Source organism: Heterocephalus glaber, unplaced genomic scaffold (genome assembly GCF_053883595.1).
Source record: "Heterocephalus glaber isolate CG9 unplaced genomic scaffold, H.glaber_assembly_v1.0 deba00000281, whole genome shotgun sequence".
NCBI classification, from domain to species: Eukaryota; Metazoa; Chordata; class Mammalia; order Rodentia; family Bathyergidae; genus Heterocephalus; species Heterocephalus glaber.
In genome coordinates this window covers 23,340,818-23,357,679 of record NW_028258139.1, presented here as the reverse complement: position 1 = coordinate 23,357,679, position 16,862 = coordinate 23,340,818, and the positions used below count along the sequence as shown (strand labels likewise).

At 34.7% G+C, this 16,862-nt stretch overlaps 1 protein-coding gene across 5 annotated transcripts in view; it reads left to right on the top strand.

Moving 5' to 3' along the window:
- The window catches only part of Efr3a (EFR3 homolog A), an 88,815-nt gene that overhangs the window by 47,225 nt on the left and 24,728 nt on the right, over positions 1–16,862 (top strand). For all 5 annotated transcript variants that reach the window (XR_015441390.1, XM_004837935.3, XM_021251926.2 and 2 more), the window contains exons 7-12: positions 495–626; positions 3,591–3,669; positions 7,565–7,700; positions 9,787–9,954; positions 14,603–14,717; positions 16,049–16,100. Coding sequence is in view for 4 of the 5 variants with exons in the window: in XM_004837935.3 (XP_004837992.1) it covers positions 495–626; positions 3,591–3,669; positions 7,565–7,700; positions 9,787–9,954; positions 14,603–14,717; positions 16,049–16,100 (682 nt within the window). In the remaining variant the exon portion in view is untranslated. The remainder of the gene's footprint in view (positions 1–494; positions 627–3,590; positions 3,670–7,564; positions 7,701–9,786; positions 9,955–14,602; positions 14,718–16,048; positions 16,101–16,862) is intronic.

Sequence of the window (16,862 nt, the reverse complement as noted above, 5' to 3'; positions counted from 1 at the left end):
TGAGCATGATTAGCCTAAAATAATGTTTCAATGTGTTAACAAAACAGATATTGTCTACTGAAGACATTTGCATGTACAGGTGTTCTACTTAACTTTTAGCATTTAGTTTTTATTCTTAGGCTTTATTTTTCAGTTATTTTGTTTTGTTCACTTACTATTAAACTGGGATACCTAACCATGGTCTTGTGACACTCTTCTTACTAAGATTTTCGTATAAATGTAAAGGATGAATGTGAATAAATAGCAAGCTGCTGAGTGTTTTATTTCTTTGTGTAAAGGACACTGTTGGAAACAAGTTACACAGCTTAATGTAGTTCTCCTTATTTCAAAGATTGTATGATTAACTTTGAAACTCAATACATTTTATGAAGTTAGAACTAAGTTTTAAAGTTATTTGGGGTTAAAAAATGTAATTTTAACATTTCTGAGAAATAAAATCTATTTAACCACTGGAGCTAATATTAAATTTCCCAATGTTTTATGTCTCTTTTCAGTCGCATGGGCCCCCCTTCTCCTACAGCTGACAAAGAGGAGAATCCCTCTGTGCTGGCTGAGGACTGTCTCAGGGAACTGCTGGGGCGGGCTACTTTTGGGAACATGAATAATGCTGTGAGACCAGTTTTTGCGTGAGTCATTGGTGTTTTTCTGGTTATTTATGACTTTGCTATATTAATCTTATATTTATATTCTTACAGAGGACAAATAAGTTTTTCTTGTATGAGCAGGTAACTGTTGGAAACAGCCTAACATTGTGGAAGTAACATATGAGTAGGTTAAAGATCGTATATTGGAGCACTGGTTCGGCCAATTAACTAGGGTTTTTTTTTCCCTTCAAATATAAAGTATTGTGCTTAGTATTATGTATATCATTTAACCTGGATATCTCCATACAGACCTTGAAATGTATATGTGCAGTAAAATATTAAAACGGTGCCCAAGTGTCTTGTTTTACAAACTTCTGTGATCAGTTTGATTTCCTGGTTTCTGTTTCTTGGCTTTTTTTTCCTGTGGCTGGGCTGCTTTAGATCATGCTCATCTCTCTGAGTAAATTTCATCTTACCTAGAGAATAGTCAGAGCCAGAGCCTTAAATATCTCATTGGTCCTTATATTCTTTCCTCTGGGTGAAATACATTTTAGCTTTGGGTTTCTTCACATAAATATTCTCTCTCTCAAACTTTGTCAATTATCAGATGATAGATCCATTATACATAATTCAGTGCAGTTTCTGGACTTTTTTGCTATTCCTTCTTGTGTTAAAATTCTCTGTATCCTTTCTCCCTTCTGACTGTAGTAATGGATTTAGCATATATAAAATATTCTGAATATCACCACCCAAAATTCGTTTTTTAGGTTGGATATTTTTACCCTACAGCTCAAAGTTGAACATTAAGCACTAGAATCTATACACCACAAAATTTTAATAAGAGCCAGAGAATCATTAGGTTTCCAGAGGTATCTATGATCCCCTTCTGCCCCCAGCCCTATGTTGAGATCTATTATGTAAAGACCTTCTGGGATTTTGGAAATGGTTCTAAAAATAACCCAAATTACATTAATATATTGAAGGCAGGTTTATTGTTTAATGTTGAAATATACTAATTTAATATCGGAATTTATTTTTATCTTAAAACTCTTATTGAGAGATAATCTGTGAGGTCTCAAAAATCTAGAGGGCTAGCCTAGAAGATAACCAGATTAACTCTACTTGAGTTTAGTAATTGAAAGTGGGCAGTATTCTTTTCTATGTGTAACTTACTGAACATAAATCCTGGTTAATTCAATATTAATTAGATGTTGTTATTATTATATTGTGCAGTTAATTAAATGCTAAATGCTCTCTGCTACTTAAGATACCAGGTGTACAGCATATAATGAATAATGAACTTGATGGAGGATTCACATGCACAGTAATTATAATATGAATTACAAGAATAGGCAAAAAAGATCTAGTAGTTCAAAACAAAGAATTCATATCTAATTTGAGAACTTGGGGGTGGTATCTTTTTTTTTTTGGTACTGGGGATCGAACTCAGGACCTTGCACTTGTGAGGCAGGCGCTGGAACCACTGAGCTAAATCCCCGGCTAGGGGGTGGTATCTTTTTGAAGTAAGTAGAAATAGGTATCAAAAACTGTTGAGCTGGATGTGGTGCTACACACCTGTAATTCCAGCACTCTGGGAGGTTGAGGCAGGAGTTTGAATCCAGCTGGCAATTTAGCCTTTTACTAAGATTCTGTCTCAAAATAACAATGTTTTTAAAAAGGGGAAGGATAAAGTTCAATGAAAAGCCCTAGGTTCAATTCCCAGTACCACAGAAAAGCCCAGCTGTGGAAATGTTATTTGTATGGAACGTTTTTGTTCAACATTGAAGTAGGCTTTTTAATTGTTACTTGATCTAGTAAAGAACGTAAGTGATTTAATAGACATTTTAAGTATCACAGTTTTAATCAAGAGAAAGCACAAAACACTGATAACATTAGCTGGAGTTTTGTTATAGTTAAGCAGGTAATATCAGATAAGAAGAGAAAGTATACACTACATTCTTAGAAATCTTAACATTTTGTATTTAATAGTCTATGCCTAATTAGTGAAGATCTTATCTCCAAGTTGTGGAAAGGCCATAATTGCCCTTAGAAAATGTTGATCAGATAGAGCTATATAAGATAGGGTCAGTATGTTAGTAGGTTACTTTATTAAAATTCTGAACAAGAAGGGTTAGGAAATAACTATAAGGAATTAAAATATTTTTGTTCAAACTGAGTATAATGTGTGGTCAGTTTTTTAGAATTGCTTAAGTCAAAAAAGTGTTTTTCAGCCATTTCAGCCAATTTAGTTTGTAGCTGTACCTTCTGATCCTTCTCTGTATCAGGGAGCCCTCAATCAGTGAAACTCTCTAAGCTTCTTTGAAAGGTGTTTTGAATAGTAAACTGTGTCTGTCATCTAGGACAGTGGTTCTTATGACGCAGTGCGTTTATAAACTCCTGCAGTGCTTGCTATGTGCAAGGTTTTAGGCCTCCAAACTCATAGATCTTGGTGGCTGAGATGGTGTAGAGAGCCTGGAAACCTTGGGGATTTTCCTTCTTGGGTGTCCATGCCCCAAGATTTGTCTCTCACCTCTGTGTCTGTGACCCCAAAATCGCCAGCACTGGGCCCTGGGGATGGGCAGACCTGGCCTCCACTGCTGCTGGCTCCCTGTGCACTCCCCTCCCCAGACGTCTGCCGCTGTGGAGTTGGACGAGGGGCTTTTCCTTTCTTGCCACTTCATCCATGTATTTATTTCTAGTCTTGTATATAGTTCAGTATTTTGCTGTTTTATGACAAGCTTTAGCAGTTGAGGGGAAAATGTATCACTTTTGTTTGTTGGGTTTTTTGGGGGTTTTTTTGGTACCAGGGATCGAATTCGGGTCCCTGCGCTTGCGCATCAGGAGGCGAAACCACTGAGCTAAATCCCCCGCCCTAAAATGTATCACTTTTGGACATGGAAACCTTGGTTTTAGATAATTTTCTGTTAGTTTTCATATTGTTGGTGATTCTAAAGGAAGAAAGTATAATGGGGAGTTCTTAAAATAATTTTTACTTGTTATTTACAGGCATTTAGATCATCACAAACTGTGGGATCCTAACGAATTTGCAGTTCACTGCTTTAAAATTATAATGTATTCTATTCAGGTAAGGTTTGTTTAACTATTATATAACCAATTTGGGTGCTGTGTATATAAACACATTAGAGACATAAAAAAAACTAAGATATAAAACTTGCTTTTAATTTAGCTGTTTTGTCTCCTTTGTTTATATTTATCAATAGTTTTATTTGTCAAGATGAAAAATATCTAATAAAAAGAACTTAGTAATTTCATGGTGATGCTCTTTATTGTATACTTACTTAGTGCACGTACTGTGTGTTTACAGGGATAGACTGGTATTGGAATTCATATTTAGTATGGCAGCATCCAGTACCTAACAATAGCTAACATTCACTGTGAGTTAATACCTGATTCACTCTTCAGTCTTTATGGAACCTTTTAATGAAACACTTACCTACTGCACAGGGCCACTCCCCACCCCTCTACACCCCCCATCAGAACATGAACAGACCTGACTGGCTCTTAAGTCAAGAGGAATTTCAATTCTTTTCAATTCCATTTCCATTTTTAATTCCTTAAAAAGTCATCACTGCTTTAAAGGAGATAAAGTCCACAGAAGCAGCACAGATATTAATTCAGGTCACACCAAGATTTACATGCTGGATGAGCTGTTTACTAGTTGTACAAACTTGATTTATCTAACCTCTCTGAATTCCATTTTCCTCATCTCTGGAAGATTTTAATATGCAGTAAATAGTTTATTTACAAATTCACATGGATGCTAACATTTATCAAGAGCTGGTTGTGCCCCATGACTGAGTTAATAACCTTTTATGCTTTATCTAATGTAATTCTCCTTTCTCTATGAATTGAGTATTGTTACTCTCATTTTGTAGGTCAGAAAATTAGCCTCTAAAAAGGTTAAATAATTCACTGATGGACACACAGGTCAAAACTGAAGTCACCTTGCAAATTCTGATCATTTTATTCCAGAGTTTATGGTCTTAATTAACCATTAAAATAAGGTTGATATTTTGTGTCTTGCATAAAGTAGATTTTCAATAAATGATAGTTATTATAAAGCTAGTTTAGATAGGGAAAGATCATTTTTTCAATTTGATATTATTTTAGTAGGTAAGAAGTAGATCTTATAATCTGTGAACGTAATCTAAGCTTTTTCTCCTGGTCTTTCCCAGCCTTGTATTTTTTTCATCATTCACCCATCTTTATTCAGATTAGTTGGTAGATGAAATTGTTTTTTACCAGTGGAATACAGTGACACACACCTGTATCCCAGCTACTTAGGAGGCTGAAGAGGAGGATTGCAAATTTGAGGCCAGCTTGGGCAACTTAGTGAGACTGTGTCTCAAAATAATGAGGGCTGGGGGTGTAGCTCAGTGGCAGAATGCTTGCCTGTCATGTGTGAGGTCTTAGGTTCAACCCTGGAACTGGAAAATTAATTTGTTTTTTACAAAAAATAATAAAGAGTAAATTACAGAGTTAAAAAATTGAAAAAACTTAAAATCAAACCTTTTTTTTTAAGTATCCACAAGACTACTTCTGGTTTACAACTTTGTTTTAGAAAGAACTTTGACATATATTGTATGAAGTCCATTGATCTAAGTAAATGGTAATATGCAGCAAAAGACTACCTTGGTGTACAGTTAAGACTTCTGAGAGACTGGATTATACCCTTGTCCTTTACATACAGATGCCAAGTACCTGAATCATAACATTAATGTAGGTCTTCTTCTTAGGTAATATTTCAGTCTCTCTTAAAAACAAGCCAGGCATGAAGAAGATTTGCATCCTTAAGGGTTTGTGTAGATGGGTTCCAAATACAGTGGAGCATTTGCGGAAGTGTCTTGTGTAGAGCTTACTTTTTTGCCCCATTGATTTCTTGAAAGTAATAAGGTATGATTAAGAGCAGGGTCTGAGGTCAGGCTAGGATTCACTTCTGGGCCTTCCTTGGAGTTTCTCCATACCTTGGGTAAGTTGCCAAAATCTGCCTTATCTATATTGTGAATTGCACAGAATAACGGAGTTGAACCCTCCTCCTAGTGCTATTTATGCATACATGAGAAATCCATAAGAAAGTGCTCAGAAGAGAGCCTGGCATCTGATTACTTCCGAATGAGACGACTTTTGTCATCATTATTGTTATGGTCAATATTATAGTAATAGCCAAAGAACCACCAATTGAAGAGTAGCAATATCTAGTAATTATGGGGCATTTTTCATGTAATAGAATTTTAGTGCTTTGTACAAATGAATTGCCTCAAAAATCCTATGATAAAACCACCGTTATTGTGTAGATAAATAAGTTAGGCGAGGCATTCTTAGGTGCAGAGATATTAAGTAGCTATCTTTTAAGCTGTGAGCTATTTGGTTGTTAAGCAATGGAGCCAGAACTAGAACCTGAGCAACTCTGACCCTAGGCTTTACATTACTGAGCTGCTCTGTGATGTTGCTCCTCAAAGCTGTTCATCTCATTAATACTGCCTTAAGGTTTGTGTAAGGGTGACTTACCATAGACAGAGGACTCTCAATAAATCTGACTTACACATAGAATTCAGGGTATAATATCTTTGCAGTTTCATTCCATTCATTCTATTTCTTGTTTTTTAGCCATGATACTCTTGACTAATTCCTTATAAGCAAAGTGATGATACGCCCTGGTTTGCTTAGGATAGCCCTACTTTATATGGTTTTTAGCACTACCCCACTCACCCTCTGAAATGCTCTTGTTCGACAGTAAATCAAGCAGCTACTTTCCTTGTAAGGCAGACTAATTGTGTAAGGTTCACACGTGAGAAGCATGCAGCTAGCTTCCTGGGGAAGAGATTGTTTCAGATTAGTGTGTCTAATATTCCTCAATTTTAACCTAACTTTAAAGCAAAGACAAAACAAAAACAAAGACCTAATCTTTGCTTGGGGTTGTTGTGAAAGTACATATGTTGTGACAAAAATGCCAGAAATACCAGTACATGAAATCTATTATCTAAATCAATAGAAGTGGGAGGAAATTTCTTGCTTTTGAGCAGAGTAGCCATTATATATAAGACACAGCTTCTTAATGTAAAGCCACCTATTCCAAATGAGAGAAAGGTGAACTAGCTTGAAGACAGGTATAGATGAGGTTTTTAAAAAAATGCCTTGTTACTATGTTTAAAAAGAAAAAAAAAACGTTCATTGAAATTAAAAATTATTCCAGCAATTTCTTTTTGGGTCTCAGTATCATTCACCATAATTGATCACATTCATTTGAATGTGGTAAAATTGTCTTTGTAAATTGTGGATCATCTGATTTCAATTTTGTTTGTTATACACTGATAAAATTTTCCTTTTGATAGTGGCTTTTGATTATGTGAGGTCTGCACTGTGATGTTTCTGTAATAGCATTGTAATATATCCATAATCAGCCTGTATTTTGTCTGGGGAAGGAAGAAGTACTGTACATATCATAATCTTTTTTAATGACATTTTGATTCGCTGTCAAATTGTAAGAGTATGTTAAATGTTCTTTGTGAAATTACAGAGAAACACAGGAATAAGAATTTTAGGTCTCACTTTCTCTCAGAAGTGACCAGTATTAATATTTAGACACATATAATTCTAGTCTTACTTTTTAAAAACCAGTTGAAGGGCTTGGAGTGTAACTAAGTGGTAAAGCACTCGCTTAACATGGCAAGACCCTGGGTTAGTTTCGCAGCACCACAAAAGAAAATTAGAAAAACACTAAGAGATTGAATTTTACGGACTATTGTATCTTGTAATTTGCTTCTTTTTTTTTTCACTGAGTTTCATGTATGTTTCCCAGTATCCTGTTTATTCTTCAAAAGAATGGTTTTAAATATTACCTCATCAATACCAGTCTTGAGTGATTGGACATTGAAGTGTCACATGGATTTCCATTCTTATGATTTATTCTGAGATATATGTACTTGTTCACAATCTTTGTACTCTCTCATTTCCTTTAGGCTCAGTATTCTCACCATGTGATCCAGGAGATTTTAGGACATCTTGATGCTCGTAAGAAAGATTCTCCACGGGTTCGAGCAGGTATTATTCAGGTTCTGTTAGAGGCTGTCGCCATTGCTGCTAAAGGTTCCATAGGTAAGTGCTGCTCAAACCGTAAAAGGACGCGTTACTGTACTTCTGATCTGTTTTACATTAGTATAGCTGTGTATGAAATAATCTTTAAAAGTATTTCTCTGCACTTTCAGACGTAATATAATTTCTCTTGAAATTCTCAGCTCATGTGATTATTCTCATATGTATTTAGTGCATAGTAAAGCATTTTCTTCTAAATCAATCTCTTTTTTTCTTCTAATAAAGATCTTTTGGATTTTATTTATGTATTGAACATTGGGAGACTACACATAAAAAAAAGTGATCCAGGTGGAACATATTAACCCCACAATCTGAAATTTGAAATACTCCAAAATCTGAAACATTTTGAATACCTACATGACGCCACAAGTGGGAAATCGACAGCATATGATGGGTCACAGTAAAAATGCAAGGGCACTAAAAATATATAAAAGTATAAATATTATATATTATATATATAACACAAAAGAAGTTTAGACCTGGTTTTCATCCCTCAGATATCTCATTTTACACACACACACACACACACACACACACACACACACACACACACACATACATGTAAAACTGTTGTGAAATCCAAAATATTTCTGGTCCCAGGCATTTTGGATAACAGATACTCAACCTATAGTTCACTTGCAGTTAGACAAATTCACTTTGTTCTTTAATACAAAGCAGACTTCAGTCACATAAGAGAAAAGTGTAATCAGAAAACAGAGGGAAAGTACATTAGCATGAGCAAAGGATTTTGTGGCCCATTTTTCTAGAATGTGTGGTGTTAATTAGGAAAAACTGCAGCCCGATTGTAGAAGAAGTTCTACAGGTGACAATTTAAAGACTTACTGTCACCTTTATCAGAGGTGGGATATAAGATAATCCAACTGGCAACAAGTGTAGAGCTCATTAGAAATAAACTACTGTCACTGCTGGTGGGAAGGGAAGAATTTGGGATATGAGCATGGGAATGGGAATGTGGAGTTAGTGGGATGTGGTAATAACAGTTGTGGAGGCAGGAGAAGGGACAGATTGTACACTGTTTTATCTACATGTGATTAGAAAAATGGAAGGATCTGTAACAGAATTAGAGAAGCTGGGAGAATCTGTTCTGGTTTCTTTGTTTCAAAATCAGAGTGAAAAACTATTAGCTAATGAAATATTCTTTCCGTGTTAAATAAGGATGGACATTCTGGATATTGACCTCCCATTGTTTATTTTACAACTTACCTTAAAAATATTAAAACAAGTTACTGAGTTGGCTAGTTATTTGAGATATGACATAAAATACTGAAAATATATTGAATCATCTCAGTTGTTGATGTCCAATGTGTGTAAGGTACTGTTTTCTAGGCTGTGTTCATTCGAAGAAGCATTTAACCATAGCTACCTGTGTAGAGAAGCTTATGACTGAGACTAGGCAGGAACGAGAGCCCTAACTGACATAGGACTTAATAAATGTGGCTATAGTAATATGAGCAGGTTGTTCATAGAACAAAGAGCAGGGAATGAGTCAGTTTACCTGAATTTGATAAATTGATTAGTTTTCTGTCTCATAATTGAAAGAAATTCTTTATTTAGTCTCAGAAGATACAAAGTAGATCTTCTGTGCTCCAGAGAACTGTATGATAATTTCATGGATTCTGACCCATCAGTCTTAACTATTGTCACAGTCCATATTATTTAGAGTGGACAAAATTAGATAGGTAGAGGGGCTAGGGATTTAGCTCAGTGGTTCTACCGCCTGCCTCGCAAGCATGAAGTCCCAAGTTTCATCCCCGGTACCAAAAAAAAAAAAAAATTAGGAAGTTTTGGGTAATCCTTATTGGCTTATACTCGTTTTGGGTAGGTTGTAACACAGATTGAAACAGCAGGTTGCTCATGGATGGCCAGTAGATGATTGTTGACATAACTAGGAGGTTCTTTTGTTTATTTACATTTATTTTTTTTAAAAAATGAATTGACTGACTCATAAGTTATTATGTATTTTTGGCTGTTCAGAAAATAACTAAAAATTGTGTTGAGATCTGCAAATTACTTCCGAGTGTGCACATTACTGGGCAGTATGTCTGCTCACATGAATTATCCTTTACAGGGCCCACTGTTCTGGAGGTCTTCAATACTCTACTGAAACATTTGCGTCTCAGTGTTGAATTTGAGGCAAATGATTTGCATGAGGAATCTGTAAGCAGTGTCAGTGTAAACACAGGTTCCAAAGACAATGATGAGAAGATTGTTCAGAATGCCATCATCCAAACGATAGGTAAATACATTTCACTTTTCAAAACTGTCATGTACAACAGCAAGTTTATAAATTTCTCACATAAGGTGCTTGACATACAGTGCATTTATCAAAGATGAACGATGGCTGAGACTTCTCAAAACTTGGTATTTGGAAAAAACAAGCATAAGAATGGGACAAAGAATGCTGTATATCCTTTACCCATACCTATCTGATCTTAACATTTTATGGCATTTACTTTTCCATGTGCTCCCTTCTGTGTGTGTGTGTGTGTGTGTGTGTGTGTGTATCAAATAAACATACATATACACTTACACATTTTTTTTCCTAAACCACTGGACATAATAAGTTGGATATACTATGGCCCATTACCACTGGGCCCTTTGTGTTTTTTCCACAGAATAAAGATAGTTTTTACATAGGCTGAGTAAAGTTATCCACATGAGTAAAATACAGCATTGTTATTGCACTTTAGTCAGCCTTCCACCTCTCATTTTGTCAGTTGACTCAGTAGCATCCTTTACAGCATTTTTCCTTTGGATCTAGGATCCACTCTAGGGTCATATATTGCATGTAGCTGCAGTATTTCTTTAGTTCCATTACTTGGGAGAATTTCCATGGTGACATGAGCATTTCTTCAGAGGAAAGCCCACCTCTTTTTCTATAATTTTTTATTAAGGAAACTTTCTCATTTGTTTTGTCTAGTGTTTTCCTCATGATTACACTCAGCTTAGACATTTCTGACTGGAATACTGTGTAGATGGTGTGTTATTTTCAAAGTGGTGCAGCCAGTGGTACACAGTGAAGATTGGTCCTCATTGCTGATGCTAATTTTGATCACACTCTCAAGGTGTTGTTCTGTTTGTCCACTATTCAGTCTCAGTTTTTCCCATTGCAAATGATAAGCAGCCTAAGAAGATAGTCAGTGCAGGTATTCTTTTCTGGAGATTTTGCATCCATTCGTAATTCTTGCTTCAACCATTATTTACCATGATGTCTACAAAATGATGGTTCTGAAACTTCGCTCCTTCCTATCAGCTAGCATTCAGTGGTCTGCTGTAAGCAGGACCCCCTTTTTCTGCCTTTGTATTATGTGGAAATGTATGGATTTATCTCATTATTATAGGTACACAGATTTATACTTTATGATTATAATTTATTAGTATATTTAATTATTCTGTTGCTTATATTTTTCCATATTTGGCCAATGGGAGCCCTTTTAAGCACCTTCTTTGTTTATATAGCATCCAACCATTAGTTTTTTGAGCACTGTGTTGCTTGGGAAAAATATTTCAAACACATTTTGTATTTCCTGCTCCTGTGTGGAATCAGTTATTTTTTTGAAGAGTTGTACTTCCTGGCAGTGGAAATGGTATTAGAGACCAAAATCCAGATGCAGATTCTTGAGCTCTGCTATCAGTTATTCTCCCTCGCCTCCACTGCCACCTACACCAGTGGTCCAAGAACAAAGGGTGAATTAAAGAGCTTTCTTTTAAAAAACAGTCAAGAGGCCAGGCAGAGTGGCAGGCACATGTGATCCCAGCATTTTGGGGGACCGAGGCAGGAGGATCGCAAGTTTGAGACCAGCTTGGGTAATTTAGTGACTTGGCAAAACCCTGTCTCAAAATATAAAAATTGTAAGAAGGCTGGGATGCTGCTCAGTGTAAAGCCCTCAAGTTCAATCTCCAGTACAAAAATTGAATAGAATAAGAATAGAATAGAAAACTTAAAAATCCATTTAGTACTGGTTATATAAATACAATTTAAAGGTCAAGTGTTGTAGAATACTGTAGAATTATGCTCGTAATCCCAGCACTGGGGAGGCTAAGGCAGGAGGATCATAGTGTGTTCAAGGCCAGCCTGAACTACAAAGGGAGACCCTGTCTCAAAAAAAACAAAAATGCATACGTACATACATACACACACACATACAACTTAAAGCATACAAGCTATTTTTCCACTCTTCCTCTGGGAGTATTCTTTAAAATGTAGCTACATGTCTGCTATAATAATTTCAATGTCAAAATATATTCCTCAGGTTTAAAAATTTCTAATCCAGTTGTTTCCATCAATAATAAATTTATTCTGGACCTCAATTTATCCCTTTCATTTGGATAATTTCCCACTTATGGGCTACTTTTTTATAATAGTCCATTGGAATACTTAATCCCAGTTTTTCTTGTCATCTTATTTCTAAAGCTTTATGGATATACATACGTTGATTTACATCTGCTTTCAATACCTGTTCATTGAACACACGCATACACCTAGCTTACAGGGCCCTCTGCTGAGAACTTTGTGATTGATGTGCATGGCGTTACTTTGAGGAGGTGCTGAATCTGTGGCACTCTGTTGCATCTGGTCAGTGCCTCTGTCACACACAGCAGTTGTCCCCTGAGGAGAGAGAGGCCCAGGGTGTCTTAGTCAACATACTAGCGAACATTTGGTGAAGTCCAGACTCAGCTCAGATTCTCATTAAAGCTAAGACATTTTAGTTATTTCTTAAAACAGTTGCTTCTATGGTGATTCTTATATTTATTTGGATTACTTATGGAATTTTTGTTGTATGCTAAAATCAGATGAAATCAGCAAATTTTACTTTTACAGAATTAGTTTAAATTGCTTTAGTGACTTCTAATTGAGTATTACTGTTTCACTCTAGAATACTGTATTTAATTTGTTGTTTCTTAAGCATTTCACTACATTATATATACAGCACATTAAGCAATTATTTTTGTGATACATTCAGAATAACATAATGTGAAAATTTAGAAAAGAAAAGTATGGCACAGTAAGTACAGTATCTTTTTAAAAATTACATCTCTGAAATCCTTCTCTTTTAGAATTTCTCAGTGTTCTGGTAGTTGCTGAATCATACGGATGTCTGTGTGGTGAGCCATGCACAGGACTGTTGTAGCTTTCGCCCTTTATGTTTTAAGGCTGTTGGCCATGTCCACCTTTGTTCTAAAATAATCAAGAACATACCTCTCTACTGCGTTCTCTTTTCTGCACCCATGAGCATTTTTATTCAGTAGTCTAAATATACAAGAGTTGGTATATAGAGATGAAAAGCTTTTTAAGAATACCCAGAGTAGATCAAGTTGGAGATTCCTGCCCAACTTTAACTTAAAAAAAAAATTGTGAAGTATGAAATAGTTGCATTTCTTTCATACTGTGATTATTTTCAGTTAGTTAAAAGTTTTATTATATCTAATTAACATGTTGCTGTACCCTGTTGACCATGTACTTGAAAGAGAAAAATTAGCTTTCTTCTTCGGGGCACTGGTTCTTAACCTTTGCTGTCCATTGAAATTACCTCAGGATCTTAAAAATATACTCACACCAGGACACCCATCCCCAGATATTCTAACTTAACTACTTTGGTGTGCAGCGTGAACACCAGCACTTTCAGAGCTCTACAGTAACTCTGACATGGCCGAAGATTAGAGGAAACTCTTCCACGCTTTTGAAAGGCATGAAGTATGCCGTGAGTTAATGACAGAAGTGTTACTGAGTACAGGGAGGTGTGCTAGAGCTTGTTAGCTCTTCAGACAGTGCTGTGGTTGGTCAGAAGTGTGTTACTACAACTTTATGTCTTAGTGGTAATGACTGACTGGAGTAGCTTCTTACTTCAACTGTGTACCCCTAACGTGTTACTGAGAATAATATACTTTATACAGATAAAGTTAAGATTATGAGAGTTTTGATTGCTACAATATGTGGTTTTCACTGGGGATTTAGCTCAGTGGTTCCGCTGCCTGCCTCTCAAGCGTAAGGACCCAAGTTCTATCCCCGGGACCAAAAAAAAAAACTACAATATGTGGTTTTTGTAAGTCTTTTACCTCTAGGCCCAATCACAGTGATGAATAGAATAGTTTGGTTTTGAATAAATTATTAGGTGCGTCAATAGAAGCAGAGGAGTTAAATTGAAAAGCCAATATAGTCATAAATATTAAAGATAGAGAAAATTTCTGTAACAATTTTATTGAATTTTTTAAAAGGAACAAAAACAGCCATGACTTGATATCTGACCTTTAGAGAAATGAGAAATTTCAAGTGTGAATAAATGATAAATTTGCAAATATTTTATGGCCAGGAAGTAAACCATCAAAAGCTGCATTAGATAATTTTGAAACATTTTCAAAACCCAAGAGTGCATGAGAAAAATTGCAAGTAAATAAGTTAAATGTTTATTTTTTTTTACATCAAGTGAATTATGTGTGTTGAATTAATTCACAGGACTAAACTATAAACCTGACTCATTATAATGACCTTCTAAAACTTTTGGGTAATCCTGAGAAGCCAGAGTATTGATTTCTTTAGCAGACGAAATATAGCCTCATTACTGACTTCCTTACCAAAACAATAATTTCATCAGAAATACCACTGGAAATTTTTTTTTCCTTTTTCTAAAACTTTGATCAACTCAACCTGATGATTTATTTACCACTTTACATGTAAAAGACTTTCAGATACTATTATTTTATCTAAATATTAATCTATTAGACACACTTTATATATAATTTTGGAAAGGTAAAATAAGAAAGCTTTAGTGTTTTATATATAGTTTGTATTGTTTTATCACATTCTGAAAGTTTTCGTTAAAACTATTTTGTGTTGTTTAGAAAAACAAACTTAATTTAAAAAATTTATCTTAATATTTCTATAGGATTTTTTGGAAGCAACCTACCAGATTATCAGAGGTCAGAAATCATGATGTTCATCATGGGGAAAGTACCTGTTTTTGGAACATCTAGTCATACTTTGGATATCAGTCAACTAGGGTATGTTCTTAAACTGTAAATTCAAACTTAATCTTGGGTTAATTTCACCTTAAAACTAGAAAATGTTAATTTTTTAAGTCTTAGTAATAAAAGTCCTATGAAAGTAGTTATTACTTTCATAATACTAGATTGCATCATTATTGACCTAGTAAACATTTGTTTACCTTGGGCATTGTATATATGCTTACATATATGGGAGAAAGCTCCAGGTGTCCCATAAACATTTTATTAAATTAATGTCAGAATATCTGAAATGTTGGCTTATTCCTAGAATTCTAGAACTGAAACTGATTTTAAAAATCAACACTTTCTATCAGTATTTTTAAAAATTAATTTGATAATATGCTTAAGCTTTAGTTTGTGATTTTTTTTTTTTTTTTTTTTTTGTATCCGATACCGAACTTCGGACCTTGCGCTTGTGAAACAGGTGTCAGCACCACTGAGCTAAATCCCCAGCCCTAGTTTGTAAATATTTTTGTCTTGCTCATTTAATAAGAAAATGATCACACTGTACTTCATAAATATTGTTGGGTGTTAACCACAAATTTTAAGAATCATTTAAGGTGGTGAAAATACTACCCTGATTTGATCATTACACAGAATTGTATACATTTATCAGGTCATCACATTGTTCCCCATAAGTATGTACAATTAAAATAATAACTTTAAGAAACACCACAAATTGGAGAAAATATCTGCTATAAATATAGCAGATGAATATAATAGCTCTTTAACATATATCTATAAACATGTAAGAGTGAATGATTAAAAGAATTAACAAATGGAAAGGGATTATTATTGATTAATGGGCCAAGAGATATAAAGCAAATAAATATAATTTTCTTTTGCAGATTATTTTAATTGTACATATTTATGGTATACAGTGTTTAATGATGTATGTGTGCAGTGTGTAATGATCAAATCAGAGTAGTTAGCATTTCTGTTGCCTTAAACTTTAGAGAATTCTTTTTAGTTAGCATACAATTGTACATATTTATAATGTGAAGTGTAATATTGCAATACTAATTTGGCTTGTATAATTGTAGAATCATATGATTTAATTTCCATGCCATCACCTATATAAATCTGTTTTCTTAGAGAGGCAATAACTTGAATTTTTGTTTAAGTTGAATTTCTTTTTATAGAACTGTTTTAATTCATATGAAATTTATTTTAATGTATAAAATGAGCCATAACTTCAGCTATTATAAAAATAAAATCTGTATAGCCACTAAGAATAAAGTGTTAAAACCAGAAAAAAATACTGTAAGTAAATGAAGTAATATAAATGTTAATTACTATTAGTAATAGCAGCATTTTATATATTTTAGGGACTTGGGAACCAGGCGGATTCAGATAATGTTGCTGAGATCTTTGCTTATGGTAAGGCTTTTAATACAGGTGAAGGGCACACTTAACTTTAAATTATTAAAACCTTAAATTATTAAAAAGATTGAAGGAATAGCTCACACTGTGACCTTTCGTACTTAATAAAGTATAATTATATAGTTGTTTCTGTAGTTTGCTTGCAAGGCAGGCGGTGGCACCACTGAACTAAATCCCCAGCCCTCACTTCAGTAGTTTTGTCTGATCTTCACTATGATGAAACATACAGAGGGCAGAAAATCTTGCCATTTTCCAGATGGAAATGTCTAGACTCAGAGACTGACTGAAGGTATTGAGCAACTCCACCAAGGTCACTGAGCTAAAGCATGGAACTTGGGCTTGGAAATCCAAAGTTCTTTCTGTGTATTATGCTGTATCTTTTACATACTCTCCAAAATGACTTCTTGTTTGGAAAATAATTCAAAAAAATGAAAACTTCTCATTTTAAATTTAGAGGAGCAGTAGATGGCTGAAAAGGTATAACACATCCAAAATTGTGGCGCTTGTCATGTAGAAATTTTGGATGATTTATCAGTTCTTCCCTGTATATTTTTTTTCTTTTTGTGTCTTGACTAAGAATTTCTTGCCTACTCTTAAACAAAAACAGGTTTGTTTGTTTTCTTACAAAAATGTTTAAAATTTGGCTTTCTATATTTAGATATGTGGTATGAGGCATGGATATAGTTTTAGTTTTCCTTGGTAGATAGTTGTCCTACTGATTTTCCTGCTAATAGTCACCTCCATCCCATAATAAGTGCT